The following is an 18,692-nucleotide window of genomic DNA, read 5'->3' as shown; positions in this document are numbered from 1 at the left end:
TGTAGCTGGGCTCCACAGGTCATTTCCTACAGCACGGTGACATTTACTTTGTTACCTTTTAGGATACTTCTTGGAAGGAAGTGCTGATAAATGACAAGGTGACAGGCCCTCCCAAGGTCTATGCATCAGTGTTTGTCATCGCACCCAGCTCCCCTGGAGAAGGCACAGGAGATGATGGCTTCCGGAAACAAGTCTACCAAAAGCTGAGGAGGCCACCCTTCCAAAGCTCCATCTCCTCAGAAGGGCAGGTCTGCTGGTGGTTTCTGCATAGTCAATTGATTTTACAGTTCTCTTTCTTATTTCTGCCTCTTCTCCCAAAAAACCCCTCCCCCCTCCCCCCCACACCATTGTCTTCCATGGCTCCAAATAAATCGTGGTGTGATGTTCTTTTGTAAAGTCTATACTCATGACCACAGAGGAGCCAAGGTTATGGGATGGAAAGCTACTATCCTTGGCTATTTACTGGGGAGTCTTGGAGTAAGCTACCTAATGTAGTTTGTATGTACCACATAGCCAGAGTTCCTAAAACATGAACTAGGATCCTTAATGGCATCTACCTTCCAAGCTATGGCCCTGAGTGTGACAATACACTATGTTGATATAGCAGAAGAGATGCCAGTGGGTCCTCAGACTCTGCTGCTTGCCTTTGCCAGGAAAATGGCAAGACTAGCATCCAGGGTAGAATACCCAGTGTTCCGGTAAGGGGACGGGCTCTGTTAGGGCAGACACCCTGACAGAGCATATTGGTCAGTGGGAGTGTGAGTATTTATAAAGGAAGAACCATATGGGGGAATGCTTTATAGAAAATTCTGGAAAAAGAGGAAGGTAATTCCACTCTATGGCCAAGCTGAAGCCCTGATGACAGAGGCTTGATGAGGGCTGAGGTCCCACTGTGGACCCTAAGTAACCAGGTGAGAAGATGGTTATTCATAGGTATCTCTCTGTTGCAGCTGCTGTAGGGGAAAAGTGCCTAGCACTGAGTAGGCACTTATACTTTTGTTGATTAAATCACCAAGTATTGAAGACCTACTATGGGTATCTGTCCTGTAACAGTTTACCTGTTCTGCCTCCTCTAGCCAAAAATCTGTTCATTAGTCTTTCATCCATCTGTTCATTAGTCTTTCATCCATAGCTTACAAACGAGTGAGCTGAGATCCAGAGAGGACACAGGGCATGCCTCTGCTCTCACAGCTAGGAAGTGGCAGACATTCTGGCTTCCGAATCTTTCGACTAAGCCACACCCTGCTCCCAGTGAATAACTCATGGCTTATGCACATGTTCTTGGTGTGAGCATGTGATCCCATTAGAAAACTGGGGCATACAAGGCAAGTCAATGACTTGGAAGGCTAGGTTTGATATCATCTGGCATGGGTGTGATTCCTTATCTTCTCAGTTGAGCTAGTCCTGTACTCAGAGGATAAAAAATGATTTCTTCTAGCCAGGAAGCTGGAGTATGCACACCGTGTTCTCTTGTCTTGTTGAAGGTGAGCCCTTACTCTGCCTACCTCCACGATGGCCTCTTACTCTACGCTCAGACTGTGGAGGAGATGATAAAGGCTGGGAAAGACTTCCGGGACGGGCGGCACCTAGTTAGCATCCTGAGAGCTGGTTGGATCACACTGCGGGGTAAGGTGGTCTTTGAGCTCAGGCTTTGTAGCCATGTCCCTGTGGACTTGGAGACATTAAACATGCATTATAGGTTTCCAGAATGGCCTGCCTCATTCTGCTACAGAACAGATTCCGTCGCAACAAGATTCCAGTCTTCCATAGGCTACGTGGGCACAGAGCTTCCTGGCTGCTTGGAGGTTTTCCTGACCTGTGGAAGAGGCCTCTGAGAATTTTATCTTTGTCCCTCTGGGAACTCTCTCTCTCACACACAGCTTCTTCTATAATGCGCCCCCAACACACACACAAAGACTTGCCTCTAGCACACATCTGAACAGTGAGGTGGAACAATGTCCCAGGAAGGAAAGGCTACCAATTCCCAGAGTTGTGTGCCAACGCTGTCTCTCTTGGCTCTCTCCAAGGCAGACTTGAGACCCTGTCCCTCTAGGCCACATATTTTTAGGACTGATTTACTCCTTTTCTGAGACTAAATATGTGAGGTCATCAAAGTCACAGAGCCAAGCTCATAGTAGGCACTTCATAAATGGCAATATTGTGTCTTGTCCTCAGTGGAACCTAATGTTGGGGAATGGCTGCTGGTTTGAGGTATACATAGGTATTTCCTCTTCTGAAGTCTCTTCTTGATAAAGAGTTTAGCACATACCAAGCAAGGACAGCACCCTGACAAAGCTTTAGGACCCACCAGAGTCAGAAGTAAGGGAGCAGAGAGGATGAACCTTGCAAACCTGTGTCTGAGGGATGCTGATAGGGGTTAGCCAGCATGGCGGGGACCAGGAGGCAGAGGCCTTTCCTTCATCCCCAGCGAGCTGCTGCCCTGAGGTCACTCAGCTTCCGGTTGTCACACATTTTGAACTGTCGGGAAGCAGTTTTATGTGAAGTGCATGCAAGGAGGCTTAATTTTGTATGCCTGTTTTTTTTTTTTTTTTTTTTTTTTTAACACTGTATGAACACCCTCATTTGGGGGTAAGGAGGTACACCTGCCTTCCCAATGTGATTCCATTCTGAAATGTCTTCTGTCCTTGGTGTACATGCTGACCATAGCTCGGGTTGTGTGAAACGGCAAACACTTCCAAGCCTGTCTGATGAGAATGGGCCTGCCAGTGAGAGCTGCCATGGGCTAGTGTTTTCAGCCATAAGTGCCACTTTGTTCTTACCTGATGTACTCTCTTTCCAGGAATCACTGGTCCAGTGCTTTTGGACTCCCAGGGGGAAAGGCGCATGGATTACACGGTCTATGCTCTACAGAAATCTGGAAACAGATCCCACTTTCTTCCTTTTCTTCATTATGACGGTTTTCAGAAAGTAATCAGGTACCACTGGTCACTTCTGTAAGACTGAGGATGCTGGTGGAAGAGCCTGGGGGAGGAGGGAACCATAACTTTGGGGTCCAGTTCTAAAGTACCTCATGAAACGGTCTATTCACTCAGGTGTGTCCAATCTCTGGCCTGTGGGCTGCACATGTTTCAGGAGAGTTAGGAATGCAGCCCAATACAGTATTGTAAACCCACATGAAACATGACACATGATTTGATATATGTGGACACACAAACACACACAAGGTCAGCTCTTAAGCGTGGACTTTGTAGATGACAACATCATGTTACAATGTCAAGCTTTCTAAGCTCATAAAGATCAATTTTGGGCCTTAAGGTAGATTTGCCCATATGGTGGAAATGGCCCTTTTCAGGATCCTGGGGGAGCACACAGGAACACAGCACCCCAATTATACTGCCATAGTGGCTTTGCCTCCTTTGATGCCTCAGCTGGTTCCCCTCCCCTGTGGTGTCCATAGGAAGCCCTGCGCCTCTGAGGTAGTGAGTCATGGGCCACCTACAGGCGCAAGTCCACATTGAGTAAAACAATTTGCCTGTAAAGCCTGACTCCTAGCGTTGTACATGGACATCAAGACCCTGTGCTGTTCTGAGTTCCTGGTACTAGGAATTCTTGCAAAAATCCTTTGTTTTGTTTTCTCAACTGCAAACCAGTGAGGAAATGAAAAGGGAAACTACTGTTTAACTCAATGTCTATCTGCTCTTTTTCTACCACTGCTAACCCAGATTCCATGTGAGACCCTTTCCCTCCCTTATTCTTTGGGAAAAGTAAGTGCCAGAACAGTCCAGCATAAAGAACAGAGTAACCACATGTGACCATGTCCCCTGGAGGGGGAGACCTGGTGGCACTCAGAGGAAGGACAGCAGGTTACCAAGAAGAGACTTGATACCCTATGAGCATATACAGGGGGAGGTAATCCCCCTCAGGAACAGTCATAGGGGAGGGGAATAAGGGGAAAATGGGAGGGAGGGAAGAATGTGAGGATACAAGGGATGGGCTAACCATTGAGATGTAACAAGAATAAATTAATTAAAAAAATACTCAATTGATCAATGCTAAAAAAAAAAAAAAAAAAAAAGGAAATCAACTTCAGCTTCTAAGGCCCTGGAGTCTGATTTCCATAGTGAAATTTTCTTTCCTAATACAATTAATGGGGCATTTACATGTTTGTAATAAAAAGCACTTACTTATAAAAAAAAAAAAAAAAAAAAAAAAAAAAGAACAGAGTAACTACAGAAGCCAGGTCCTCAGTATGGTAGGAAGGAGTGTATCCCATGTAGGGAGTGACATTTGGTCTGTGAACTGTCAAGATGCTTGCTGTGCATTAAGATCTGTTCATGCAAAACATGACTGACACTTGTAGCATTCCAAGACTGTGGAAGCTATTCCACCTGGAAAAAAAGACATTGCATGGCAGTAGGCTCGATCTGACGTCTAAAGAGTCTAAGGGAAGTAGAAAAACACTCATCAGGTCATCAGAGGTTTGAATTGAAGGAGTGAGCCTGTTTGCTGTTTTTGTTTTTGTTTTTGTTTTTGTGGACATTTATTCATCCCTGTGCAGACAATCATGCATACATGCAAGGTATGTATATGTCATGAATATGTCATGACATGAATGTGTACTGGGCAACTTTGGAGAGTTGGTTCTATTCTCCCATCATGTGAGTTTCAGGGACCCCACTGGGTTATTAGGCTTCACAGCAAGTGCCCGAGACCCACCGAGACATCTCTTAGCCCCTGGTTGGTTGGTTGGGTTTTCATGAATGTCTTAGTTGGTCTTGTTGTACATGGGGTGAGGACAAGTCGAACACATGCACTGAACCCTGATCTTTGTCTTCTCTGCTTTAAAGACCCTGGATGAATGCCTCTAATATCTCACAGCCCCATGGCTTCCTTCCTGAGTACAAACCTGGCTGTGGATTTCATAACGAGCTTTGCAAAATGGAGCCTCCTACTGTAGCAGGCAAGTGTGGTTGTTCAGAGGAGGCGGAAGACAAAATGGAGCCTCCTAATGTAGCTGGCAAGCATGGAGGTTCAGAGAAGGCAGCAGACAAACTGGAGCCTCTTGCTGTAGCTGGCAAGCATGATGGTTCAGAGATGGTAGCAGAGACAGTTTCTCAACACACAGTCTTTGGGGCCAGAAAACCTTTCTGTGTGAGACTGTCCTATGCTGTATGGGTGGTGAACAGTAGCAATCCTCTAGCTAGAACTGAAAGTATTTTCAGACACTGTCAATATCTCCCAGGGGCACCATTAGCTGCCATTCCTGTTAAGAACCATTCCTATAAGAAGCCTTGGATCCTGAGATTTGAGTCTTAGAACTTCTTTCTGGGATGCAGTAGTAGTGTGGGCAGGGGATATGAATTAGACAGACCATGCCTGAGAATAAAACTATAGAGGACGCATAGCAAATGCTCAACAGAAGTGTTAGAAGTCATTGATGTGTTCTTACTATAGAAGTTTCTATGCCAAAAAAAAAAAAAAAAAAAAAAAGACTAGAGTTGCCATGGTAGCTGGGGTGGGGTGAGGAGCTAGCGAATAGGATGCTAGCAGAGTCAAGCCATGCTTCAGCATGTCTCCACCTACACTATACCTGGGCAGCTTTTAAGACACCTGCTTGGCAGGAGCATGCTTACCTCTGCTCACGGGTGGGCCTGTGTAATGCCCATCTCTTTCTCCAGGTAGGACAACTACTGCTGTTGTGGTTCCCATGGTGACACTCCTGGTAGCCACCATCATGGCTCTGCTGTTAAGGATGTTGAGAGGAAAAGTGCAGAATCACCATGGAGACACCTGGTGGCAGGTCCCTTACGAAAACATCACTGTTCTACCCCAGCACAAGGTGAGGCCACACACTTCCCTGGTGACTTGCAGAGGGGCCTCCCCTAGGAACTTATGAGAGCCAGGGGCCAGCTCACTCATGAAGTGAGCGGTCAACAGGGTCTCAAGACCTGAGTTTAGTTTCTAGGCTACATTTTTCTGAGAATACTTCCCTGCATCCCCAAAAGTCATTTTTTAAAAATGTTAAGCTGTTCTTGTTTATGTCAGACATATATACAACATATCTTGGTTAATACCTATGCCTCCATTGTCTCCTTCCTCCCCTCCCCCACAAATCTCTCCCATTTCTCTCCAACTTCATGCCTCCGCACACTAAGTCCATATGCAAACATGTATGCTGTCACGGGGGACCTATCAGTGGTTACTGGCTCTACTCCAAAGGGGACTCTCTTTCTCCCTCAGCAGCCAAAACTCCCAAGAGCTGCTCCCTGCTCCATGTTGGACTTCTTATTAGCTTGATCTTATGTAGCTCTTGTGCAGTTAACTGTGGTATCTGTGGGGTCATATCCAGAGGCCAGCCTTTCCTTTGTCTATCTCTTACACTCTTTCACCCCTCCTCTGCAGTATATCCCAGAGCCTTGGGAGGAGGGGCTGACGTATGTGTTCCGTTTGTATCTGAGACTCAGCTTTTGACTATTTCGAAATGACTGGCACTCCTCTAAAGCTCCCCTCAACTTGGTGAGGGTGTTTAGATATTAAAGCCATTTCTGCTGGAGCATCTAGTCCTGTCCAAAACAACATTAACCCTTCAGGCTATGGATGACTGCCACAGAGAGTTCATTTGCATAACAGTCATAACAATATACTGTCTAGTATAGGCCAAGCACAGCTCAAGGCTTCAGGGCACCCCAGAGGAAGTCATGTGTGCAGAGGGGTGTCTCCACAGTGAGGAGGGAGCCCTCAAAAGGAGAGTAACTTGAAGGCTTCTAAGAGGAGGTGACATCTAGGAAGAGTGAGTTGTTTGCAGTGATGAGGAGAGAGGTCATACAGAGCATGTCCGGATATGGGGTGCTGAAGGCACCTACCAAGTCTGGAAGGTTTCAGTGTCAAGAGATTGGCTTCTATTGGTCAGTTATTTCCAAATTTCCCCGGGGACTTGAGTTTCCTCTTCTCTCTCCACACACAGAGCTGCAATCTGATTTGCTTGGTTTTATGAATTTGTGTTCCATTAATCGTCACCTTAAGCAGGACTACGAGGCTTCTATGCTTTGAAGATGTGCTCTAGTTTGTTGAAGAGGTGCTAAAGATTTAATTATAGAAGTAACTGAGGGTCAGCCAGGAAGAGGACTCCATCCCGCCTCTACTTAAGTACCACAGCTAGAACATAAATATAGGCGTTCTGTCTTAGAGCATGTACCACCCATGGTGGTGCGGAGGCCTGGAGGGAGGCACGCAGCAAGTAGACACTCACATTGTGGACCGTAAAGATCAGAGTACAAGGCCTGTCTTTCCCAGGCGTTGACTATGTGACCTTGTCATTTATCTTCCTTATCTACAAAATACACCATTCCTAAGCCGTGTCTTGTTTTCCAGCCATCCCAGCGAGGCAGCCCTGTGTCAAGGTGCAGTGTTAGTAATGCACCTACTGTGAAGGGTTCTGCAGACTGCAGCTCCTTTTTCAAGAGCCAACAGGGGGAAGAGGAAGACCTGTTTTATACCCCCGTGGGGCTTTACCAGGTATACCTGTGCATATAAGTGCTACTGTGGATCTCTGTCCCATTGTCCAATTGGATTTGGTCAGGCAGGACATTGTGAATACAAGGGCGTTCTCCAAGCAAACTCCCAGGTGCTTTGGTGACTCTAGACTGGTGTTTCTCTGATTTTGAGAACCATGACACAGTTTTGAAAAGCAGAAAGGTATGCACAAATACTGCATGTTACTTAAAAAAAAAAAAAAAACGTAAGAAATGTTTCTAATGTGAAGATTCTGGGTCAGCAGGTCAGGTCTGAGACTGCATTTCTGATAAGCTCCCCTATGATTCCCACACTAGTGGCTCAACCAGACTTAGGACTTCCAGAACAATCCTCTGAGGAGATGGTGATAATGTCACCACTAGCTGCAGGTGACTATGGAACACTAGTGTCTCTAGAGGAATGGAATGTTTACAGTAATTAATTAACACTTAGCCAGAGAGCCAGTCAGGAAAGCTTTCAATGTGTACTCATGGATAGAGCTTGGTAGACCCCATCATGATGGGTCAATAAACCATCCCCTGCCATTTGCATCGGACTGGACTCTCATGTCTCACTGGGCTCCAGGAAGTAGGTAGGACCTAGCCTCCATGTCTTACAATGGGGACCCAGTTTCCGACCCCAGCACCCAAATAAAACAATAGCAACCAGGAGTGCAAGGCCTGCCTGTAATCCCAGTGCCAGAGAAGCAGAGACAGGCTTATTAGCCAGTCAGTCTAGCTGAGTTGCTGAGCTTCAGGCTCAGTAAGAGACCTTGTCTCAAACATAAGGTAGAAACCAGTAGAAGACATCTGACATTGGCCTCTGGCACCGTATGCATGCACAGCTGTGCACACACAATTTAAATAGTCCCATGTGCCCAGTGGCAACCTCAATAGGCCAGAATGTCCCAGTGTGTGGATTTCTTTATTCCGGCGTTTAATGTCCCTGTGGTGGGCACTGATATATCTGCAGTGTGAAACAGGAGGCTGTTCAGGAAGCTGGGTAACTCCCCCGGCTGGCCTTGTATGCCCCAGACTGCATGCTTTGTCATTCTTTAAAAGTTCAACTCCCATTTGAGGAAAGGTAAACGGGTCCTGGGAAATGGAGGCAGAAAGAGCCAAGCAATCGCTGATGGTTGCTCTAAAACATGGTCTCAGTTTTTGGCAGTGCCATGCCCTCTCTGGAACCTTCTCATCCTTCAGGTCTCAGCACAGGCATCATTTCTTCCATGAACCGTTTTCCCCATGAAAATGAAATCCTGTCTCTATCCTAAACCCCTCACAGTCTTCCCACTCCCCTTTCTCACCTTTTATGGGTGCTGATGTTTCTAGATCATCCTGAGTTAAGAACACACTTCTTTGGTGTTAGGGAGAAGGCTAAGTGATTAAGAGCACTGGTTGCTCTTCCAGAGGACCTTGGGTTCAATTCCTAGCACGTCCAAGTCATCTCACAACCAGCTATGACTCCCAGCCCAGGCAATCTGATACTCTCTTCTGTTTTCTTCAGACACTGCACACACATGGTGCGCAGACATACATGCAGGCAAAACATGCATTTAAACTACTAAAAAGGAAAAAAAAAAAAAAAAAAAAAAGGAACTTTCTACTTTGTCTCTGTTTCCAGGGAAATCATGTGGCCCTCCGCTACATTGGTGACAAAGCAGAAGCATGGGTTAAGAAGCCAACTGTGCTGCAAGAAATCTGGCTGGTGAGACTCCTCTCTGCCCTGCCAGCTCTCTGTTCCCATTGTGAGAAGTGGCCTCCATGCCAAAGGTTCAGTGGTAGAAGGGTGTTTTTCCAGCTTGGTTCATTACCCTCTCTCTGCCACAGAGGCTTTGGATCACAGACTCTTGGCTTTACAAAGGAGCCTGAAGACTGGCTCTCTCCTAACTCTACCTGCCCCTTCCACCTTCGCTGTCCTTAATGCTGGCTTTTCATGCTCTGTCTGTGATGCTGCCTTTTGAACTTGGATCTTGGGGAAGGTATGATGCTCTACTTTGTGTCAATGACCCAGGGAATCAGGGCCAGAATCAAGGAAGTGGTGCTGAATCTACCCGTGATGATAAGGTTCTGAGAGGTCCAAACTGATTCCATTTTAAATTGGGCCTCCATGTTAGGCCTAAAGTTTTGGTTTCCCGGAAAGACTCACTTGATTTCTCAAAAAAGCCATGGAAAGGGGACAACCACCAATCAGCGACTGCCCCAACATCTGGCTTGGGGCTAAAGGAGATGTGAGGTGACCGCTCTTTCCCCAAGATTGGAACTAATCAGGAACATACAAGTACCTCTTACCCATAAGGTCAAATAACCATGGCTGGAAATCCTCTAGTTGGCTTCAAAAGGAGCCTGTGAGCTCCACGTGGGCCCGCCATTTTGTTTTGTTTGGTTTTTGTTTTTTTTTTTGTGTTTTTTTTTGAGGCAGGGTTTCTCTATGTTACCTTGACTGTCATGGATTTGCTCTGTAGACCAGGCTGGCCTTGAACTCACATCGATCCACCTGCCTCTACCTCCTGAGTGCTGGGATTAAAGGTGTGCACCACCACACCCGGTGGGCCTGCCATTTTGTATGAGTGAGCAACCCCTGCATGCTGGCTGTTTCTGCAGAATAAATGCTCTTTGCTTTTGCATAGTATTTGAGTCTGGATCTTTCTTCAGTGATTCTCAGACCCTATAGGTTTAATTATAACCCGTGGCTTAGATTAGACTTCGCTCATGCCCTGGTTTGCTTGCCAGACTCCCTGGGTTTACATTCTAGATGTGCTGTTTATGGGTTGCATGCCTTCAGCAAGCCACTTCACCGTTCAGGCACCTGTTCCGTTGCCTGTAAGACAGAAGGAGTGTAGAGGAATTTTAATTAAGAACATGGCTGCTCTGGCAAGAGATCACATCCAAAGACCTTCTAGGTCTGTGTGATCTGGCTGGAATATAAACACGCTTTTAATCCACGAGACAAAGGCAAGCAGATCTGAGTTCAAGACCAGCCTGGTATAGAGCAAGTTTCAGGTTTAAAAAAAAAAAAAAAAAAAAAAGAGAAAACTTCGGGGGTCCAGGCATGGTGGCAAATGCCATTAATACCAAACAATGAAGGTAAAGTTAGTTGCCACCAGCCCACCGAGGCAAAAGGAACAGAAGGTGAGATGCAGCGCCTGGAAGGCTGTAAGCACAACAGAGCTCAAACACTCTGGGAACCATTTCAGGAGCTCTTTCAACTTTATTCATGGAGAGCAAAGGCTATAGCCCTTGGGGAGTGGGTGGGGGGTTTCCAGCATCAGCATTCATAACTGGTTGAAAGCAGGCACTTTAAAGACGCGTGTTTTGCATTTGGCAGCACGCTCCTATCATACGAATGGAAACACAGCACCTAATTATCCTATAGGTGCAGGGAGGGGAGAGCTGGCAGGGAGCTGTGTCAGGGTCATATATTAAATGTGGTTAGGGACATCTATGTCTAAAGACTCTCCAGGTGGAATCAGGCAGAGAGCGGGAGGCCCTGCTGGGCAGAGGGAATCCTGCACCTCGATAGCTCAGAGTAGCTCTCCAAACCCAGGAGGACTGCAACCTCAAACAGCAGGGTTCTTCCAACAGATATACCAAACTCTCAGGAGATGAGAGAGGAAAAGAGAGCTACTTAAGGTGCAATGCAGAGAGAGGAGGCAGTTTTCCTGGGACAGTGATAGACAGGGTGCAGGGAGAGAACTCAGGTAAAGACCGAATGAACCAGAGAATGAGAAGGAGCCAAGAAATTAGAGCTGATTGCTGGAGTTAGTCTGAGGCCAAGAAGAGCAATTCTGGGGCTGAGAGAGAAGCCAGATTGAAGAAGTCAGCTGGGAAAAGAGTTTGAGCCAGAACAGCTGAGATGAACCAGCTAGCCCAGAGCTCAGCAAGAACAAGTAAGGGTGAATTTATTCAGCAGTAAGTCTCAGAGGCTGAAAACTTTCTAGGTCTAGGTTAGATTGTACAGAGTCTAGAAGCTTCCAGAACTGGGCCTAGGTTAGCAGAAGGAGGCAGTAAGCCTCTGAGACAAAAGGCGAAAGGAGTTCTTCTTTCATGCACCTTAGGCATTAGCTGACTGTAGTTCACAGTGTGAAGGCCTCTCCACACATAATGACATCGCACTACTGATTCCAGATGTGTGAGTTGAAGCATGAAAACATCGTCTCCTTCTTTGGTGTTTGCACAGAACCACCTAACATCTGCATTCTCACACAGTATTGCAGAAGAGGAAGTCTTAAGGTGAGCAAAAGCACTACATCTTATGTTGGCCTTCATTAGACAGCAAGTGGAAAACTTTATCCGCTTCTCCCATTCATCCATGCATGGTTCCTTTTTGGTCTCATTGGAAGACCTGAATCATCTCGGGCTACTTCCTGGGGTCAAAGCAGAGTGAAGCTGCCATGTCTTGGTTCCCTCTCCTCTGCGTGGAAGCTGTAAGAACTTTTTTACTTCTCTATCACCCCTCCTCTTGACTCTCCCTCCCACCCTGGCGAATGACCATCAGCTTCATGTCAGGAAAAGAGGTGTTTGTAGGATTCAAGCCTGAATCCTCTCTCCACACCGAGCCAGCCTATGCTATCTTCTATGAGGATTTCCACGCAGGTGTCACATGTTCTGCCTCACATTGGTTCCGGCCAGAAAAACACGCGCTACACAATCGGCAGCCTGCTCAGTGTGGAAGGCTCACACTGTGTGTCAGCTTAAGTCCGGGTGATACATGGAATAACTGTGTTTTTCTAGGACATTTTGAGAAACTCTGATCATGAGATGGATTGGATATTCAAGCTCTCATTTGCATATGACATAGTAAATGTGAGTATAATGTAAACTTACTTAATGAATACGTAGCATAGTATTTTTGAGTTGTCCTCGATGTTGGGTTAAATCTTCGTTGCCTCTCTTTAAATCTCCTTAAACAGGAGAACTCCAGGTTTGAGTTTGATGACTTCAGTCAGATGGTCCATGATTTTCCCCTTCTCCAGTCACATGGAGGAAGTGCTTTATGCTAGAGATGGAATGAATGCCAGGCTGGTCCACTTAGGAAAATACAGGCATTTAGACTTTGCCCCAGAGAGAACTCGATTACTGGACCATGAATTCAGCTAGGGAGGATACACTTTTCTTCTCTGTAGACTTTGGTCTTTCCCCAGAAACTGAGGATCAGTGCCACAAAGCCAAAAAGGTGGCTGGGGATATAGATATGGGAGGGTGTGAAAGTAGGAGCAGTTTTCATTCTGGGCACGTGGGACTATGGTGGCTGTAATTAAGAGGAGGATGATAATAATCACTGTAATAACACACACACATATACATACACACACATACACACACACATATATACACACACACATATATATACACACACATACACACACACACATATATACACACACATATACACACACACACACACACATATATATATATACACAATATTTGGGTGCTATTATGTAAAAGGCATTTACCAGTATTTTGTTTTATTGACTTAACTCTTACAATAAAACATAAGGCTCATCTGTTGTGACTCTTGCTTTGCAGATGGGATACAGAACATTCATAGAGTTTGCCTGAAGTCTCAAGCTACTGATTATTGTTAATAGGATTAAAATCTAGGCATTTGGGTCTTATACGCTTATTATCCATACCTCACTATGTAGCATAGACTAGTAGAGGTTACTGTTATGCTTCATAACAGGGGTGTCCATCAGGGTCTGGCAAGGGCCATTCAGAGGGGGTAGAGAAAGTCCAGTCTTTCCATGAAGGCAGGGAGTATGCCGAGAGTGGGTGGCTAGGTCCAAATGCCCAGGATGACTCACTGTAGGTGTGCAGATGGTGGTGAGGGATGGAGAAGGCAGGTGTGTAGTTGAGCAGATGAGCTCCAGAGTGTGCTGCATTCAGTAAATATGATCCAGCAACTCGAGGCTGATCTCCTCAAGCAAGACTAGCCTGTAGATGTCGTCAGTTCGCTGTGTGTACTTTCACCAATTAAAAGGAGCAAGAAAGGTCCTTGAGAGGAAGGCACTCCAACCCACCCATGGTAGGAACAGCATTGGACCCATCAATAAACAACCCCCTTATAGGAGCCCCTGCTGGGTGCTGGGAGGGACCCAAACATGAGATCTAAGCCCCATCTCTCTGGAAGATTGGGACACTGACTCACTGAGTGACCCAGCTAGTCTGTGCCCCTCTGAAGTTCTATGTAAGTGAACTAATGTTGGCCTGGTTGGATTTAAAACTTTCCTTTCTCAAAGGTGTTACTGCCCTTTACTCTAAGGGACAGGCCTGGTCTGGTGAGACTTTGACTTCCCAGGCACTACTGGAAAGCTGGCATCTTGTTGCCAGGCAAGGTAGATAAACACAGTCCTCGCCATGATTATGTCTCCAAGGGTGACCCCAGAAACCCACTGTTATTATTGCCATAGACCTTTAATGACCATTAAAGACAGGCAAGGACAGACAAGACCATCACATGCCAATCATAAAAACCAGCCCTTTTCTTTTTCTGATGTATATTTTACCATTACCCTCTATGTCATGAGAGAGAGAGAAGGAGGGTGGGGGGCGGAGAACAAACAAACAGAATTAGGGGTTGAACATTTACTTTGGATTTGACTGAAGTTTGGGCGAGGAAGGCACAGGTGAAAGAGGCTCCTTTTCCTGTCCCCCAGGGTCCCAAAGCAATGGGATGAATCTTAATTTCAGTTAAAAGAATCTTTGATGAAGTCTAAGGATAAGAAACAATTTGTCATAGGAATTGGCTCAGAGATTTAAACCCTGAAACTCTGTTATATACTGATTGCCTGACCGTCACCACTCCGAGACTCAGATATAAAGATAATATTAAATTCCATTCAAAAGTTGATTTGAGAGCTAAAGTATATAAAATGCTTAGCACTGTGGCAACCTTATAACACATATGTAATAAATGCCAATTTCTTAGTGAGAAGACCCTCACCCACAGGCCCCAAACTCCCCAAAGACCCCAGTTTGCTTGGCTAGTCCAACTCCATGACAGGCATAATTATTAGTACCCTCATTAATAACTCAAGTATGGGTATTAAAAACTATACTGTCATTGATATTTATCTCCAAGGAATAATTCTTCCCTATCTAACTATGGCACCAGAAGGTACATGTGTTACTAATGAACACTGTAAATGTAGCTGGTCCAGCTTGAGATATGTCTCAAGTATAAAAGAAATCCACACTCAGTTTGAGGGCTTAGTGAAAAAAAAAAAACTGATTCTATTTTGAAATAATATCTTTAAATGCACCAAAATAAATTGACAGTATTATTGAAATTACTTTTACTTGTTTAGCTTTACTTAAGATGGCGGTTGAAAAAAATTAAAAATATACACGTGACTTGCATTGTGTTTTGATCAGATGGTGCTTTTACTAACAGTTAATAGTAGTAATATTTGCCCCGTTTTCAAGAGGAAATTAAAATGAGGCCTAATAAGGTGGCGTCACTGGCCCAACTGGTAAGCATCAGTTGAAAGTTGTGGCTGGTTCTTCTTTAAAGTCTGTGTTTTCTTTCATGCTTCCTGCTGAGCACTTGAGAACACAAACACAAGAGCCCTGGGAGGACCTTCCAGAAATTTCCAGTAGAGCAAGTTGTACAAGTCATGGTCAGGTGATAGAACAGCCCACGCTCATGCTATCTGTCTCATGAATCATGAACTCATTTATGGTTGTGCTTGTTTGCTGACAGGTACGCATTATCATACGACTTTACTAGGATGGAAAATAAAAACAAAGGCATGCATGCCATCTTGTAGAGATGACTGTGTTCTCAGAGCCCGACCCATCCCTAAGCATGTTGACTTTACACGTGTTATGAGCTCCATTCAAGTCCCTGCCCTAGAGTGAGCATCCAAACTGCTGTTTGCTATTGTGAGGCAAGGAATGAGAACAGGTGTGAGATTGTGACAAGTCTCCTGCCTGGGGCGGGGCCAACAAAGCCAAGAGAAAAACCTGTGTGTCTCAGGATAAAGAAACCCCATCTCCTGACTTAGGGGCGGGGTTAGCAACGTATCCACTCTCCTGTCTGTATCAGTTCACATTTCCAAGGCGGCATTGGCCCCAGGGGTCTGGCTGGAGGGGTTCTTAGCCTGTTGGCATCACTTATGCTGGTATCGAAGAGGTTCAAGGTTTAGGGGTCCCAAGCTTTACAAATGCGCCCCCTCAGATCCTCCTTGCTGTACCATCAGGGCCTCCTGAGCCAGCCAGCCTGATGCCCCTCTCCTTCCCAGCAGACTCAGAGCCTAAAAGGGTCTAGTTTACTCTTGTGCAAGGGTAGTTTGGTCCCTGTCTCTCCGCTCCCCAACTCCCCCTAAGCATCCAGAGTGCCGGAGACAGACTTTGAAGGCCCTGAAGCCTGGGTTGTAGCCCAGCTCTGTGCCCGCCTGCTTGTGAGCGCTGAAATGGCTATTTCCTTATTGTGACGCAAAGACCGAGAAGAGTGACTTGTCTCAGAAAATGTTAAGTGTGACGATGAGTGTAAGGCTCATGTTGGATGAGACGTGCATGAGTGTTTCTTGCTGTTTATTTGTTCACAAGTCAATACCACAGTGTGGGGTTCCAGAAGCCGTAATTTGTCTGCCTGTCACTGGTTTTTGTTTTTGGTTTTTTTTTTTGCTCAGCAGAGGGAGCTGGAACTGGTCAAGGCCATGGGTTGTAATCCTACCTCAAAGTGCCCAGCCTACCTCTGTCACTGCCACTGGACGGCCTGGCATGCTAATTTCCCTTCCCCTCCTCCCTTTACTCAACCCAGTATGCCACCTCCTCTCAAGGGTCACTCAGGAGTGTCGCAGGAGTTAGCCAGTAAGGGGCGTTTATTCACGCCTGACAGAGTAGTCCTTGAAAGAGACTGTTGTTTGTTAGGCTCATGTTGACACCTCTTTCCTGAGGCAGGTGACAGGGCCCAGGCTACTCAGACTGCCACAGGTTTACATGTTCCTGGTGACCTTGTACCTGGCCATGCTGAGAGTGTTGCTTTTCTACCAGCTCCTCTCAAACTTCCAAAAATGAACAGAGATGCCGGCTGGAAATGCTCCGAGCTTTCACAGCAGTCAAATGAATAAATAAATAAATAAATAAATAAATAAATAAATAAATAAATAAATAAAAATCAAGAACTTGGAAGTGCTGAATACATGTTATTTCAGTGGCTCCACAGAGAAGCCATCCACGGTGGTAAGGAAAAATAGAACGAAGAAAGACATTTGACGCATGCTCTGACCTTCGTCTCACAACTCCGAGTCTGCCTTGGGAAATTACAGACAAACGCAAAGATCCATTTCTCCAACCATGTCTCAAATAAAATATTTTTTTTTCCTTAAAGTATTCCTTCCTCCCACCTACCTTCCTAAAATAAATATTTCCTGTGTCAATCCCAGATGCTCCTTTCAGCCCCTCCCTGCCATGGAAAGGCCCCACTTCTTTGGAAAAATCCTCCTCTCTGCCTTGGCTGGCTGGGTGTTTTTCCTGCCTGGATGTAACCTTGTGGCAAATGTCTTCCACATTATGCACTATCTATCGCCTCATACTGAGGACTCTCTTGCTCCTGGGCTCTAAATACATAAGCTCAGCTTGAGCCACATGCCCTCTGATGTGAACACAGCTCTTTAATCCGAGGGCCATGCATTGTGTGTTTGCTTTGCAGCTTTCCTCTGCTTAGTGATAGAGCTGAGATTTGAACTCAGGTCCCTGTAAGCCACGCTTGCCTTCTTGATTTCTTACTGAGTAGCTTTCTCCTATGTCTGCCTAGGTTGGCTTCTAGACACGGAGCCTGTGGCACCTCTAAAACAAGCACAGGCATGGTGTGTGTGTCTGTGTGTTGCTTCGAGCAGCGGCCTCTGGCTCTCTCTCACAAGCTCATCATTACTTTACAGGGAATGCTGTTCCTGCACAGGAGCCCGCTGAGGTCACATGGCAACCTGAAACCCTCCAACTGCCTGGTAGATGGTCGTATGCAAGTGAAGCTGTCAGGGTTTGGGCTGTGGGAGTTCAAGCACGGCTGCACATATAGGACCTGCAGCCAGAGAGCCCCAGACCACTCAGGTAGCCACCGGCACGTAGCTGTGGGCAATGTGGTCAGAGGGTTTCTTGTCTACATTTGCCTCATGGGGCTGCCTTGCATGGGAACCAATGGGTACTTTCCCCTTTCCAGCTTATGGAACGCAGTTGTTTAGGTCACAGGTCATCCATGGAGAGTGAGAATATAAATCACTATACGGGTGGCATGAATCTATAGGCAAGGCAGTGGTTCTCAACCCATGGGTCGCGACCCCTTTGGCAAACCTCTGTCTTCAAAAATATGTACATTATGATTCATAACAGTAGCAAAATTACAATAATGAAGCAGCAATGAAAATAATTTTATGGCAGGGGGTCAGCACAGCATGAAGAGCTGTATTAAAGGGTCTCAGCACTAGGAGGGTTGAGAACCGCAGGTGTAAGGTCTGGGTTAGGACTGGCTCACAGTTTGCCTCAATTGGGCCATTAAAGCCATCCTAGCTCTTCTCATTTTCATCCGATGTTCTCAGTACAGATGGTAAGACCTAGCAGGATGTCCTAGTTAGGGTTCCCATTGTTGTGAGGAAACTCCATGACCAAAAGCAAGTTGGAAGAGAAAGGGTTTACCTGGTTTACACTTCTGCATCCCTGCTCACCATCAAAGAAAGTCAGGACAGGAACGCAAATGGCAGGAACCTGGAGGCAGGAGCTGATGCCGAAGCTATGGAGGAGTGCTGGCTTGCTTCCCCCCCCCACCCCATGGCTTGCTCAGTGTACTTTCTTATAGAATCCAGGACCACCAGCCTGGGGGGGGGACCACACCCACAATGAACTAGGCTCTCTATTGTCAACTGCTAATTAAGAAAATGTCCTGCAGCCAAACCCTATGGAGGCAGTTTTCTCAGTTGAGGTGCCTTCCTTTCAGACGACTCTAGCCTGGATCAAGTGACTAAAACTAACTAGCATACAGGGTTTTAAAGCCAACTGAGTCCAGGAGTATGCTGTCTCCTAGGTAAGACATTACATTTTTTTCTTACATGACCCCTTTTCACTCAAAAGAATTTTTTATACAACTCTAGATGTATAGTTATATACAGTAGGCAAACAAATTAAACATTTATGATTTAAAAAATCAAATAGAAATTTATTTTAACCAGTTGTTTGGTTTGCACATAAGCTTATCATTTAATAAACAGGAGCCATCTA

General features: G+C 45.8%; 1 protein-coding gene across 1 annotated transcript in view; it reads left to right on the top strand.

Annotated features, from left to right (window-relative positions):
• LOC127189909 (guanylate cyclase 2G-like) overlaps positions 1-18,692 on the top strand; it is a 42,041-nt gene that overhangs the window by 7,284 nt on the left and 16,065 nt on the right. Inside the window, exons 4-13 of the mRNA XM_051146967.1 lie at positions 63-248; positions 1,485-1,626; positions 2,801-2,936; positions 4,809-4,927; positions 5,640-5,800; positions 7,333-7,476; positions 9,097-9,180; positions 11,601-11,705; positions 12,207-12,278; positions 17,363-17,531. Coding sequence (XP_051002924.1) covers positions 63-248; positions 1,485-1,626; positions 2,801-2,936; positions 4,809-4,927; positions 5,640-5,800; positions 7,333-7,476; positions 9,097-9,180; positions 11,601-11,705; positions 12,207-12,278; positions 17,363-17,531 — 1,318 coding nt within the window. The remainder of the gene's footprint in view (positions 1-62; positions 249-1,484; positions 1,627-2,800; positions 2,937-4,808; positions 4,928-5,639; positions 5,801-7,332; positions 7,477-9,096; positions 9,181-11,600; positions 11,706-12,206; positions 12,279-17,362; positions 17,532-18,692) is intronic.

The sequence above is a fragment of the Acomys russatus genome, chromosome 5 (genome assembly GCF_903995435.1).
Source record: "Acomys russatus chromosome 5, mAcoRus1.1, whole genome shotgun sequence".
Classification (NCBI taxonomy): Eukaryota; Metazoa; Chordata; class Mammalia; order Rodentia; family Muridae; genus Acomys; species Acomys russatus.
This window is presented reverse-complemented; position numbering and strand designations above follow the sequence as displayed.